A 14,754-nucleotide genomic window follows, 5' to 3' on the forward strand; every position below is an offset into this window, starting at 1 on the left:
AAATTCAGTTTTGTTTTTTAACAAATTCTTTGTTTTCCATTAATTGTCTGGATTCCATTTTAATGGTTTCATTCAATTTTAATAATCAAATGCATCTTAGAATTTACATAAAGTTTTTTTAATGTGTTGTATATTTAGGCTACATTTTTCTGGTAAATATATTCTGGTAAATATACCCTCAAAAATAATATTTTCATAATAATTTTGTTAGTAGTAGTAGCACTATCATTAAGTAATATATTTGTCACAGTTTTTTCAAGTTAAAACAAACTTTTATTTTGACGGGTTGCTGTGAAGAACTGTTTGTATATGATATGACGAAATATTTCTCAAAAGAAATGGTAAAATGCTCATTAAGTGACTCTAAGAACATTCTACATATTGTTTGTGTTCATGTACTCGTATATCGAGGCAGCAGAGGCTGGAAAACACAAGTACTGTTTTTCAGTGTCAAGTACTTCAGTATGTGTGTAGTAAATGAAAAAGAACATGCAGGATTCATATTTAAACAGTATTTGTGCGGCTTAATATTCACAGACACTAGTGTGTATTATGTTTTGATTTAAGTGTACTAACCTACTTTTGATTTATACATCTAAAATTGGGAAAATTCCATGAAATATTGCATTACATTCTATTTTTATGTCTGGATTCTGCGATTCCGTCCCTATTGTCTACATCATGGAAATCATAGGGCCATACATACTAGCTTGTTTTTTTTTTTTTTTTTTTTTTTTTTTTGTAAATAAAGATGTTTGTACTGTTTCTAATGACTGAATATTTTAAGAATAATTGGATCTAAGCAGATTCGGGAGAATTTGTAATTAGTCTAATGACTCATCTTAAGCGTTAAAAAATAAAACGCAAAAGGGGGGAGTTCAACTGCAGTCCAGCCTCCCTATTTAGCCATGCCTACCTCAAAATCCTTACAATGCCTCTATTCCCCAGCGGAAGGCAAACTTCAATTAATGATGCCGTTCTGTGCTTATTTCTGCGTTTCAAAGGACCACAGCAAAGCAACCAAATTCATTTGTCGTATGAATTCCCAGAGGACTAGTGTGAAGGTACTGGAGGGAAAATGGGCTTGCTGAATCGTCTGTCCTCATTTCGAAACGTATTTAAGTTGCAGTTCTGAGTTAAGTGCAGTATTAAAGGTACAGCACATCTATGTAGCACCCCAAGGACAGGTTCTATAAAAGTCAGCGGTTAATCAAAAACCCACGTGAGACTGGCGAAATACCTTTTCATCCTCGTCCTCGTCCTCAGCCGCGGACATGTTCTCCTGCAAAAGAAGGAGAAAGAGATAGAGAGCGGATGAGATTGAGACACACGTGGGCAATGGAGCATTTTCTTAACAAACACCTCGTAATGAAACCTTCGCTTGTATATACACCCCCATTGGGAGAGGCCCTGTTGCCGTAGCAACTGCCTCTCGGGTGACCTCGCACAAAAGGAGGAGGTGAATGAGAGGGGCCATCCTCACAAGAGCGATGTCACAACCAAGCAATCTCATTTCTTCACAACATAAACACGTACACATTCACACACATTCATGCATTTAATCTGAGCCATTCGGGTGCCTGGATCGCTCTCTATCAAGTCATCCCTGACCCTTCGAGTCGGTTGAATGTATCTGTGGCACTCTGTGTCTGCTAGGCCGAGGGGTTAGCGCGAGGTGATGCTGGCTTTAATGTTGCCAGAGAGTCCAGCTCCACCCCGAACCTGAGATACGCCGCTGAGACGGGTCGCTGGTGCACAAAGAGCTGCTACAGTACATTCTGAGTAAGGACTCAAATACAGTTTATTTAACCCACCGGAGATGAAGGTCACTCAAAGTGTGACTGCTATGTTAAAACTCACAACCAAGGGGTCATAGGAGCATCTCAGACATCTTAACCTTTGTGAATGTCGAAATTCATAGACAACATGATCTAATTACGATGGAGTGACCAATTAATGTTTTTAGAAATGCTGTAAAAAGACTTTGTTTAGTCTTATAATATGATACAAATTGCACCTAATGACTCACTGGAATACTTCATTCTGAGTGGTCAATTAGCAACATTCAGATGATTGTATGATATAGAAAGTGAAGATCAGGTTTCCTACATTCTGTGCTTGTTTTAAGTCACCCAAGACTCATTCTAGTTGCATAATGAAATAATTTCAATTTCAATTAATATTTCATGACTATTTTTCTCATGTGTTTGTTTGTTTGACAACTAGCCATGAAGTAATATATCATAGTGGTACAAAATATTTTTTTGTCATAATTCTAATTTATATACGTTTTCTTTTTTTTATTTAAACAAAAACGGTTCTATTTTCTATTCTTAACTGCTTGTTTTATTTAAAAAGAAAAAGTGCCTCTAACACTACCATTCCCTATTCTTTGTCTATTCTATCTTCTTCTCTTCTTATCATTTATTATAAGTAATGACTCTCTAACACTAGCATTCTCTATTCTTTTGAATTGTTCTATTTTTTAAGACTCTGTTCCCTATTCTTTTTCTATTCCATCTACTTGTTTTCTTTTTATTTGTTATTAAAAAAATACAATAATAAATAAATAAATAAATAAAAAACGTTCCACATATATTGTGTTAGGCAAACCGAGACTTGTCACAGCACATATCATTTCTCTTTTGTTTGTACTGATTGCTTCTATTGTCTTCATTTGTAAGTTGCTTTGGATAAAAGTCAGCTAAATGTAAATGTTAATAATGCATACACTACTGTTCAAACGTTTGGCATCAGTACGTTTTTTTTTTTTTAATTCCAAGTGGTTCTTTTATTCATCAAGCGAGCATTAAATTGATCAAAAGTGACATTAAAGACATTAAAATATATTTTTATCAAGGAAGCCCCAAAAAATATATCACAGTTTATGTGATTAAGCAGCATATCTATTAATATTTCTTAAACACAAAATTGGCATTCTAGAATGATTTGTGAGGGGTCATGTGACATTGAAGACTGGAGTAATGATGCTGAAACTTCAGCTTTGCCATTACAGTAATAAATAGCATTCTAAAATAATTATTTGAAATTGTAATATGTCAAAGTATAAATGTTTTTCCTGTATCATATATTGTTCATGTTTGGCTGTGAAAAAAAGATACAAATGACAGCACTGTCTACTGTAGACAGAAAGTCTGTTCATTTGAAATCATTCTTCAATAGAATCTGTGAGGTTTAAAAGGGATGCTCATTTCTTAGTGCTGTGAGTCACCAGTGTTGACTTGACTTATTAGGGAGCATTTTGTGTACAGCTGAGTGGGCGACATCACAGCACTCACCAAGTCCTGACTGTAGCTGGCCATGCCTGGTGTGATGTGGAAGTAGTTCCAGCCAATGAGCAGGAGGAGGAAGAGAGGCAACATGAACAGCTCCCAAAGCCACACTGTCACCACAAATATCTAATAGAGATGGAGAAAAAGAGAGGCTATCAAACAGTGTATGATGATCACAAAAAGCACAGATGGCAAAGAGTTTACATTGAAAAAACTCTTAGGAAATAGAAGACTTGACACCAGGACTCTAAACCTAGTCCCAAATTTTTTTTTTTAAATAAAACAGTGCAATCTGTATCCGAGCATCCCGGAAGACCTTCCAGCCCCTCATTTAGAGTAGGTGCCTGTGCCAGCATCTGTGTGGTGTGGTATATGAGATTTTAATATTTTAAAAATCCATTTGCATTGATTAACACTGTGCTGCTAGTGAGTTATCTGGATGTGACAGAACAGAGCATCTGACAGGAGTGGTCCTCCACACTTGTTCTGATGCACTGCATTTAGTTTGATGCATTTCTGCTGCCTGCCTGATGGCATGCATACATGTCTGCCGAAGGGCTGGCTGTAGCATTTTACCTCTGCAGAGAGAGAGAGAGAGAGAGACTGCGAATACTCGGGACCCCTGGTAGAAATAAGATGAATAATCCTTCAGAATTCCATAAGAGAAATAGGTGCGCAACACCCAAAGCACGCCGCTAATTGGACGGTTGAGTTTAAACCCGGCTAGCGGCAATGTAATGAGCCTGAGAAATAATAAGATGGCACGCTCAGGGACGACTGTAAAACAAGACTTTTGGAGGAAACATTATTGTAAAAATGCACTCTGCCCATTACAATTCAACCAATCTGTAACATAACATCTGAACTTGAGCTGATTGTGTATTTATGTCAGAACATTGAATCAATGTTCTGCTTCAAATAACTGATGCATGTACTTGAAGACAACTAGGGAAGCACAATATATCGGTTTCATAAATCAGACATGTCCAATGTACAGTACTGGTCTAGTATCAGTTAATATTTGATACACTGTACAGTACACTGGCTCATACTGGGTATTTAATAGTGAACCTTTCATCTTCATATTTTAAATGATGCTGAATAATAAATGTGTCTGTGTCCACACTTGTCTGTGTCCACACAAGAACTAAAAATAGATTTAATAAAGATGGTAATCTATCAAAACATGATAATCTCAAAATTAATATATTGGTCAGTATATTGGTCTATCGCTGATGTATTCATTACAATGAATCTGTAAACATAAGAATATGATATTTAATATGTAGGAATGGTAACACTTTAGTTTAGGGACCAAATCTCACTATAATCTTATTGCTTTTTAGCATCCGTATTATTATAGCATATTGGCTGTTTTATTAGTACTTATAATGAACATATTAATGCCTCATTCTGCATGACTGTATTTTCAATCCCTTGATCCTACCACATCGACTAGCTTACTAACTAATAAAAAGCAGCAAATTAGCTGGTTATTAAAGCAAAAGTTGCAGTAAATCAAAATAAATGACTACAGTAATACAAGTAATAATATTTGCACTACATCAGTGTATTTTATTCTAAAACAATAAAATCAGTACAATCACACTGTATATGTAAAGTGAATTTACATATATGATTCTTACACCTGTTACTAAACCTCAAGTGACGCATCAAAAGCCAATAAAACCCATTAAATTAATTAATTCTGTCAACACTGGATGCTGCAACCTCAAGCGGTTGCGGAGCAACACAAAAACAATTGTGCCCAGTGTATGCATGGATTTAGTCCCATTTCATTTGAAGGTCACAAGATAGAGCTTGTATGATTGCACCTACACAGAACAGGCTTGCGTTTACATGGCGTGCTGGAGGCTTGTTAGAGACAATATGTTTGACTTAAGTTAGCCGGGGCCTGCAGGCCTTACTTTAGCTGTAGTACAGTACCAGCATGTTCCTGTCATATCAGCCAGGGGCCAGACACAGTGCTCTGGGGGCAGTCTACCTACTGCCACTCCCATGATAGGTTCACTTTCACACATGCCTGCACACACACACAAAGCCACCAGGGATATGAGAATCGTGCTTAATGCACAGAGCACTTGAACAACAACCGCTGCAGGCACAACAACAACAGAACACACATCTGGGTCTTTCTTTAATAATTCATTATAAATTTAGTCACACCGTACTATCGAAGGAGATGGCTGTATCTCTAAAGCTCCTTATTCTATTGAGCACAGTGCACAGATTCAGGCTGAAAACCGTATTACAGCTCGTGAAGGTTGAACACGAGCAGCATCCCGCTGTAGTCGCTTCCACTTTCGGGACCCCATGCGGAGGGGCCCGCCTTCATCCTCACCCTCAGATAAACTCGAAGGGCTTATCAACAGGTTAGCTGTCGTAAGTGATACCTTCCAAAGAAGTCGAGGTGAGCAAGTGAGAGAGCTGGGATGGAAAAAAAACCTGCAGACAGCCCAGCAGGAACGTTGAACCCGCTTGCCCTGCCTGGAGAAGCTTCTACATTAACTACTAAAGTCTAATTGCCTGGTCCCTGTCTTCCCATGCGAGTCAACAGTAGGAGACCATTCATTTGCAGCCTGGGAGTCTAGAGAGAGGATCTGTCACAGGTATTCATAATCGTCCACTAATGCAAATTTCCGCTCAACTGCTCACAGGCTTGGTGGACAAGATAAAAGCACACGGGAATACAGTAAAATGTCTCGTGTCTAAATGACTAGATAAACAAAACCTGTCAGAAATTCCTTCATTCCGTCCCCAACGGTGTGCATGTGTGTGTATATGTGGAAGCATGCTGGACTTACACGGCTTTTCCCCGGTGCTAATAAAAACAGAATAGCGAACATCTGGAAAAGTCTTGCCAATTTCAGTGCGAAGGCGGTGTCTGAAAGCCTCGAGTTAATAAGCAGAGTTAGCTGCTACTCAAATCCTGCACTGCTCCTGCTGAACGCACCGGACTAATTCTCCACTAAGTGGTTTGCGTTTTATTAGTGCAGTGATTAAAGGAAAGGAAGGAGGAGGTAAAACCTGTCGCACAATAGAGTTAATTTATACTGAAGAAGAAATCCAGCTGGTTTTCCTTTCAGATCCAGAGAACATGACACGGCTGGAATCAAACCTATGCATGGTGGCCACAGAGAGCGCGTCTTAACTGCTGAGACTGAACCAATATGTTACATGAAACAAGTGACTAAACTAAAAAAAAACGTAAAAATAAAAAGGTGGTTCAGACCCATTATTAACAGCAATGGTAATAAATTCTTCTTGAATTACAGTATGAGCCACTGTAGTCAAGCCTGCGATGTAGTCATTACAGCGATGTAATGATAGTGACAGTGATGAAAATAAATACCATAGATGGCAACTTCTGTAAGACCATAACTGTGTTACTGTTAACACTTTACAAGTGGACTTAATTTTTTAACCAAGTGTATCACAGCCAGTGTTGCCATGTCCACTTATTATATGTTTATTAGGGCTCTTTCAGGTATAAATATGGGCAATGGTGGATTGTAATGTTTTTAGTCTTATATCCAGAAAGTAGTCGTGCACTTGGGTTTATTCAGGCTTGTTTGGTAAAGAAAGTGAGTTATTTTGAGCTTGTTTTGTCAGACCCAGATGATTGTTTTTTTCTAGTGAGATCTGGCAAAAATGAGCCCAGACTTTGGGTTAAGCTCAGACCACACAGACAGCAACTCGATCTAAAACCTTCTGACGACACACAGCTCAGTTCTTCCAACACACCAAGAAAGCAACACACACGAGACAAGCATGTACAGTACACAGTGCAGAGAGGCTATTGCATTGTTTGTGTGTGTTTCCATTCACACTTCATAAATGAAAGTGAGTCGTGTACATTTAAAATAGTCCGTTTGGTTAAATAATGCAATTATCAGTTCATAAATGTATATACACTATATTAACCAAATTATATTCTGCTGCTGTATGAACCTAAACATCATTTAGATTGAAAGATGTTGACTGTCCATGGAGGAAAAGATCACTTTGAAGTATACTAGAGTTGCTTGCTGTAGGTGATGGAGAAGCTCTCTCTCCTCTCCTCAGGCCCCAACGAGGACCACCAGAAGACTGGCCTAGCAGGAGCTTAAGAACCGCCTGACGGATGTGTTTTAGTGTGCAGCTAATATGATTGCACTAAATGTATTTCTGAGGCCTCTGTAGACGATCCCCTGGTCAGAGGAATTCCTATACCTAATAATAAAGCACTCAGCGATTAAAAGTGTGAATAAAATAAGTCCTGAAGCTGAAGCCAGGCTGGCAGCAGTACACCACCCACGCTCTCCAGGGAGGGGGAGAGGAGAGCCATGGCAGGAACAAAAGGACAAAGACGCCCTCACTAAGAGTTTATACAATCCTGCAAATTGATTAAACGGCAAAGGGGTGGAGAGAGGCTACCAAATCAGACTACTTACTGACAGACTAAACACAAGTGGTGTGGAGGGCTGGGAAACAACACTCCACAGCTACTGTTAAATGTAAACACGCATCACTGTGGGAGTACAATAACCTCCATCCATCTGAATTTCAAAGTGAGAATATGTGGAGAAAAATATATACTCTATATATACATAGTGTAGAGTGGGGTTCAACAGTCTGAGAGCAGTAGTGAGAATGCTTATACTTAAATTGATTTTTTTATTTTAATTACAGATTGTATCACAAACACAAACATTATTTAAGTTGAAATTATTAAATTAATATGAATTTCAGAATGTCTTTTGCTTTAATTACAGCAGCACTCGAGCTGCAGGAACTTTCTTGAGTGAAACCTGATGGTCATGTTCTCCAGTTCTCCCACCTTTCAGTCAATTTTATTTATTTTTTCTTTGTATTTTTTTTTTTTTTTTTACTTTGGATGATCATACATTTTTATATGGACTACTGTGGAAATGTAGGTAGGATTTTTTAAAGGTTTCTGAAATATGTCTCTCTTGCTTAATGTATTTTCAACAATGTACTGATAAAAAAAATATATATTTTAATGTATTATTACAATTTAAAATATGTTTTCTGTTAATAGAACAATGTAATGTGTAAAGCCAAATTTTAGCAACTATTACTCCAGTGCCACATGATCCTTCAAAAATCATATTTTTTGATGACTTGGATTGATCAACATTTGGTTTATCAGCAATGTTGAATATAAATTTGTTTAAATTCAGGTAATGGATAAAATTTGCAAAACAACAGCATTTATTTTTTCTGTCTTCACTGTCACTTTTGCTCTCTCTCTCTCTCTCTCTCTCTCTCTCTCTCTCTCTCTCTCTCTCTCTCTCTATATATATATATATATATATATATATATATATATATATATATATATATATATATTAGTATCCCAGGGTTTTAATGGTTTGAGGCTTTTGGAACCCACTATTTAACTACAGTACCTCGTGTATATAAAAGAACATGACACTGACTGGCTAAAATAACCCAGAATTTATAAAAGGAGATTAGTTTAGCTAAAAGCATTTTCAGAGGAGCAATATAAATTCATTCAGTTAACAAACACAGCAAGACAAACTGAGCAGGGATCATGTTCTGTAAAGTTGCTGTTTGAATCCAAGGCAGGCCATAACTACTTAGAGAATTAGCAAGATAACATTGGGCATATTGGCCTGCTCTAAGATGCATATGCAAAATGCTCAACTGTTTTGAGCTACAAGAAAGCCAAACCAACTAACTAGACAAGTCTCAGTGGGTTGGACTTATATTCAATTTAGATTTGAGCAAATGAATATTAACCCATCTCTTCAATGATTGCTGAACACATTTTTAAGATGGTTATGGTTAACTTTGTTATGCTTCTCGAAGCATTAACATTTCAGATTTGTACATTTTGACAGGGGGAAATATTATGTGTGTGTCTCCTCTCAGAGTAAGTGAGCACTAACTAAACCATGAGGGGAAGTTTGAGTCTCTCTTGTGTCCCTCTCATGCATTTATCTTCTGCAGCAGCGAGACGCAAACAACGGCAGCAGTGCCAGCCTGCCTTATGAGGGTCAGACGAAGGGCTGTGGACGGATGCCAGATTACATGAACGTATCTGTGCAAATCTAACAAGGCTGACTTCTGGCTGCAGGCTTAATGCGTATGTGTGTGTTCGAGAGAGCCGATGAAACCGGGCAACTTTAATGTGAACAGAGGATCCTTGCAGCATCGCCACACTTTCCTCTCTTTCTCTGGCTTTTTTCCAAGGTGAAATGGAGGGCGAAGCGAGTAACCTACATTGGTGTCTTGATTAAAATACAGAAAAAATGACAACATTTACAGTAAATCAAAGGCTCCAGTGGCTGCTAAAGCCATGCATGTCTGCATGCAAGACAAAAGAGAAAGCTTGAGATGCATGGAAAAGCTCGTGTTGTTTGTGAACACCAATAAGGTTTTGGTCAGATTGGAAATGTCCAGGATTGTATCAATGGTGTGACACCTATCAGGTTTATATTTCTACTGATATATCTAGTTCTGTTACTTATCAAAATGCTAATCCTCAAACTGGAGACACAAAATATGCAAATGGTCAATCGTGAAAGATTTGTTCTTTACGTCTGTCACGTGACTACTGAACTAAAGACTTGAGATATAAACTAATCTTTTTTTTTTTTTTTTTATAACTTATCTTTGGTTCCCTAATATGGAATATGACCAAATATTGCTTATGTAAACATTGTCTTTTGAAACAATAACATTTTTAATAACTAGAATAAAGACACATTTATTAATTTTGCTAACCTCGGTCGAATGATACAGTTAATAAAATGATGAGTCTCCCCATCACTAATAAATGGTGTGAAAGCGATCATGTTTAAATATTCATCTAATAATATATCTATATTAAATAATGTCCCTGTTATTCACGAATATGCCAATCAAGTTTTATTTGATTTATTTTTCAAATATATGTTTTGGAATTTGTTTTAAGTTTAGAAAGGTTTAATATAATATTAATATAATTCGTATTAATATCAATATAATATTAAAATTGTATCTCTTAGAATGTAAATGTATCTGAAATGGTCTTAAAATATAATGATGGATGTTTTAATTCAATTATTTCAAAATGGTCTCATCCGGCTATTCCTGAAAACATTAACGCTTACAAATTACTACAAATAATTCTGAAATGAAGACAATAATAGTCTGTTTCTAATTCCTATCATTCTTAATCACAAACACACTGAAACAGATTCGCTGTAGCTGTTGCATATAATTCACGTTGGAACGTGATCCTACAACACACTGCGGGCTGTGAGTGTATGATACATGTTTGTGATTCACAGCAACAGCCGGCTGGACTGCGGCTCATGTCCCTATCAGCGGAGCGCTGGAGTGGACCGTGCGCCCAGAGGGAAAGAGAGTGAGAGAGGAAGAGATAAAGTCTCTCTGTCACCGGCGGTGTGGAGGCCAGCGTACAGAGCCCTGTGGTGCCTGTCAGCGGCTGGCATGCCGACCCCACCCCGTCGCACTGGCCACCAGTGTTTAATCCATGTTGGGAGCGTTAACATTCAGCGACCTCACGGGTGACAGATCTGCCATGTGAGCCTTCTCCCCTGGGGCGGGCGGCACCCCGAGTGTCAGCTCGGCTCACAGAAGCTCAAACACACATACGCATGCGTACGTCACGGGCGCCTGGGGAGAGTTGTGCTCTGTGACTGTGGAGGTGGCGAGCGTGTTAGTGCTGGTCATTACGACACGCAAACGCACACAGACATGTGCATCAGGGTTAAAGACGGAGCATGCTTGTTCGGCGGCAGTAATAGTGCGGCGTGCAAGCTGTTTATGCTAAAGCATGTTTATGCACAGATGGAACAAGAATATTAAAAATATACACAAATTATACAAAGCAAACAATGAATACGTAAACATGCAAAGCGCACATTGAAATGAAGCTTTTCATTCGTAAGTAGAGCGAATAAGTGTTAAACGGACAGACGAAGGTTGGAGCTGTCAGCGCTGCTACTGTCAGCGTGAAGGATAAGAGGGATGCGCGCGGGGTCAAGGCAGACTCGGCGTTGAGCCCCAGGAGCAGTACGATGACACGGAGCATACACATCTCAATAACAACACCGACACTGTCAAATCTCCAGCCATCACTGCACTGTTTGCGGCCGCTCAAATCCAGCTCTTTAATTATTAATCCCTTCCTCCAGAGTTTCAGGAAGAGCCCGTGCACATATATCACTATCAAGGGTTCGCCCTCCTGTCATCCTCGCAGCACAAACTCCCTGACAGTTTCTTAAAGCCCACGAGGCACACAGCGGGACTCACACACACATATATGCGCACATTCGCTTCAGTGTAGCTGCTGTCCAGGGAAACTTTCAGAGTAGAGTGAAACAAAGGTGAGGGACAAAGAAATCCCAGACAGACAAAGATCTGACACAAAGACTAGGACTGTCAACCGATTAAAACATTTAAGTGAATGATATGCTTAATAAATAATCAAATGAATTGCATATTTAACTATTTGATAAGAAAAGACCCAAATTGTGCTAATTTAAAAAACGAAAGGGAACTTTTTAGCCAAAAATGAAAACCATGATATAGTTTACTCAATCTACTGTGTTACTGTGGAACAATAAGAAGAAGGAGGATTCTGAGAAATAAATCTAATATTTGTATATTTTGTCAATATAGAGTGGAACTCAGTGGGAAATGTAATGTTCTTTGTACAATCATTCTGCAAAATATCTCACAGTCATACAGGTTTGGAATGGCATGAGGGTCAATAAATGACAACATTTTCATTTTTGGCTCACCTATCACTAGAAGGCATTTAATAAAAAAAAAAATCTATATTATTGTTGGATTTTCTTTGCAAATGTTGTTTATTGTTGCCTGTCTCACCCATGACCCATCACAGAATTATCTAGGTTTTGTTTCTTTTCTAATGCTCTAAACAGAGCGTTCAAAAATACAAACCTTTATTGTTATTGTTAATTAAATTCAATTATCTTTATTATTTTTATTTATTGTTATTTTTCTCTATCATACTTAATTCTTTTTGCACAGTTATAGCATTTAAAGGACACATATGCAGCTGAACATGTCCTGATCACCCCATTTTGGTTTATATCACAATAAATTATTAAACCAAGTAAATCATTATAGATTTAACTAAAATGATTTAGAAGACAATATATTGCTTGGTAATGTCCATATGATTGAACATAAGCCGATCAATGGTCTACAGTCAACAGTGAAGCTTACTTACAGTAGTTCACACAGGAAGTGTGACTGCATTCCATCTGCTCTACTTGGTTTACAGATGTGAACAGCCATTACATTACGTTTTGCTGCTTTTTAGTGTCCCTCACCATTTTTTTTAAGTGTCGAGTTCAAAACCAAACAGTTCAACTTTTAAAGACATGTCTTAAGACCCGTTAGGACTGTGCTGACTGTGATCTCATCAAAACCCTGCTCAAATGGGAAAGAAAGTTTTTTTTTTTTCAAGTGCATATTTTATTTGAATGTAATTAGCTGTACTAAATTAAAATGAAATTGACAACCCTAGCACAGACACGAGGTGCAATCCAGGAAAACCCCTCAATATCAGAAGATCATTGCGTTTTCCTGAGGACATTACACGAGTTAACTGGAATAACGAATCGGGTCGTGCAAATGCTGATAATCAGTCTAATCCTGGCTGTCCCAGTAAGCCAGTTAATAGCTTAGACCGTGCCCGCCACTTTATAGCGTTCCCTCGGGACCCGGGAACCTGCGCAGACCCCGTCCTGCTATCATGCGGTGCTGGCTGTTCTGTTAGACAGAAACAGGAAGAGAGAGAATGAGAGAGAGAGAGAACGCTCCGTCACAGCTGCCAACTGTGTTTACAGCTGCACGGCATCAAACATTCATCAGATGCCATCTTTACAGTCTGTGATGTGAAGCAATCAGCATTTCACAGCCTGTCAAATGATGTCGAAACCGCTTGCTACCTGGCAGTGTCAAAAAGTAAAAAAAAAAAAAAACACATCTCAAACATACACACACGCTTACACACACAAACACACATCCAGGTTTTCCTTTCTAGTCCACACTACTGACAGACGAAGCAAGCTCATATGTTAAAATATTAATTCTACTTAAATACTTAAAACACCCTAATGACAGCAAAGCTCCAAATCAGCTTTCAAGTGTAAATAATCTCTTTTTTCCTCACACCTCGATCCCTTTCATCTTTATTGAAAATGCTTGGAACTAGAGTTCAGATGCAGCGAATTTGGCCGGTTAATGCCTGGCTGGCTAATGCTCATTTAGCCCGTGGTGGAAACTTTTTGGAGTCTGTTTGCTCTGTGTGATGCGCTGTAAGAAATTACTTTGCTTAATGTTTAGCATCAGAATTGTCATCGGCCTGCTCTCAGCTAATATCTGTTCTTCTAATCGGCCCCTGAGAAGTGCATGTTTTCGACAGTGCTGTAGCTCCATCTACAGGCTAAAGTGAGACGTGCAGCAGAGAACTCTGTGTGACCCCTCTGCAGTCTCCTCTGATGTATGCCAAATTCATCTTTCTCAGTCTAAGTGCAAGCCACATCTAAAAAGTGGTATTTTATAAAGATTTTATCCGCCATGGCCCTCCTTCTCAGACTCACTGTAGTTGTCGGACTTCATAAGTACTGTTTCTAGAGTCATTACCGTTGCATAAACAAGCAATAAAAATATGTAAGTATGTAAGCAGTCTGTCTGGTTACGAGAGCGCAGATGCATGCTTTTGGGAGATATCTCAAGATATTTTTCCTCAAATGCATATGAAGATGAGTCTAGTAGTGTTTAAAAACTGTGCCTTGGGTGGACATGCATGACAAATTCAAAGGAACATTTACAGGGGGATTTTTTTGGAACCAATCCACTTTCTTTCCTTGTTTTAAACATAAACCTCACAACACTGAAGAAGAAGAACTATAATTTTGGAAGTTTTTAAACTTTTACATTTTAAAATGTAAAATTAAAGGTTATGCTTTTAAGCTGTCCTTTTTATTATACAATTATGTTTCGAATAAAATTTACAAAATTGTAAATTTGGGGTTAGGATTAGGTGTTAGTTACTTGTCTTTTTGTGTAATTTACTAGTATTATAGTATGCACATGGAACATGTAACAAGATCACTACAATATTTATAAAAAAAATAAAATAAAGATGATTATTTAAACCGTGATATATTTATCTTAATCACAATATTAACTTATAGTCTTATTTCTTATAATTATATATCTCATAAAATCTTGCTTCTTAAGTAAATGTAGGTTTGTTGTTTTTTTTTGTTTTTTCGGGAAAACAAAACAAAAACACTTATGAAGTGAATTATTTTTGCAGTGACTTTCGTTTCACATTAGGTGATTCTGATCATCCTTTACAAAGACTTTAAATATTAAAGTCATTCAAGGCCGAGTCAATCAATTAGGGACTTTACAGGTGCAC

At 37.9% G+C, this 14,754-nt stretch overlaps 1 protein-coding gene across 2 annotated transcripts in view; it reads right to left on the bottom strand.

The window, feature by feature from the left end:
• The window catches only part of LOC113091648 (multiple C2 and transmembrane domain-containing protein 2-like), a 47,444-nt gene that overhangs the window by 11,201 nt on the left and 21,489 nt on the right, over window positions 1-14,754 (bottom strand). For both annotated transcript variants that reach the window (XM_026257230.1, XM_026257231.1), the window contains 2 exons: window positions 3,300-3,419; window positions 1,241-1,282 (listed from right to left, as the gene is read on the bottom strand). In XM_026257230.1, coding sequence (XP_026113015.1) covers window positions 1,241-1,282; window positions 3,300-3,419 — 162 coding nt within the window. The remainder of the gene's footprint in view (window positions 1-1,240; window positions 1,283-3,299; window positions 3,420-14,754) is intronic.

This window comes from Carassius auratus, unplaced genomic scaffold (assembly GCF_003368295.1).
Source record: "Carassius auratus strain Wakin unplaced genomic scaffold, ASM336829v1 scaf_tig00214259, whole genome shotgun sequence".
NCBI classification, from domain to species: domain Eukaryota; kingdom Metazoa; phylum Chordata; class Actinopteri; order Cypriniformes; family Cyprinidae; genus Carassius; species Carassius auratus.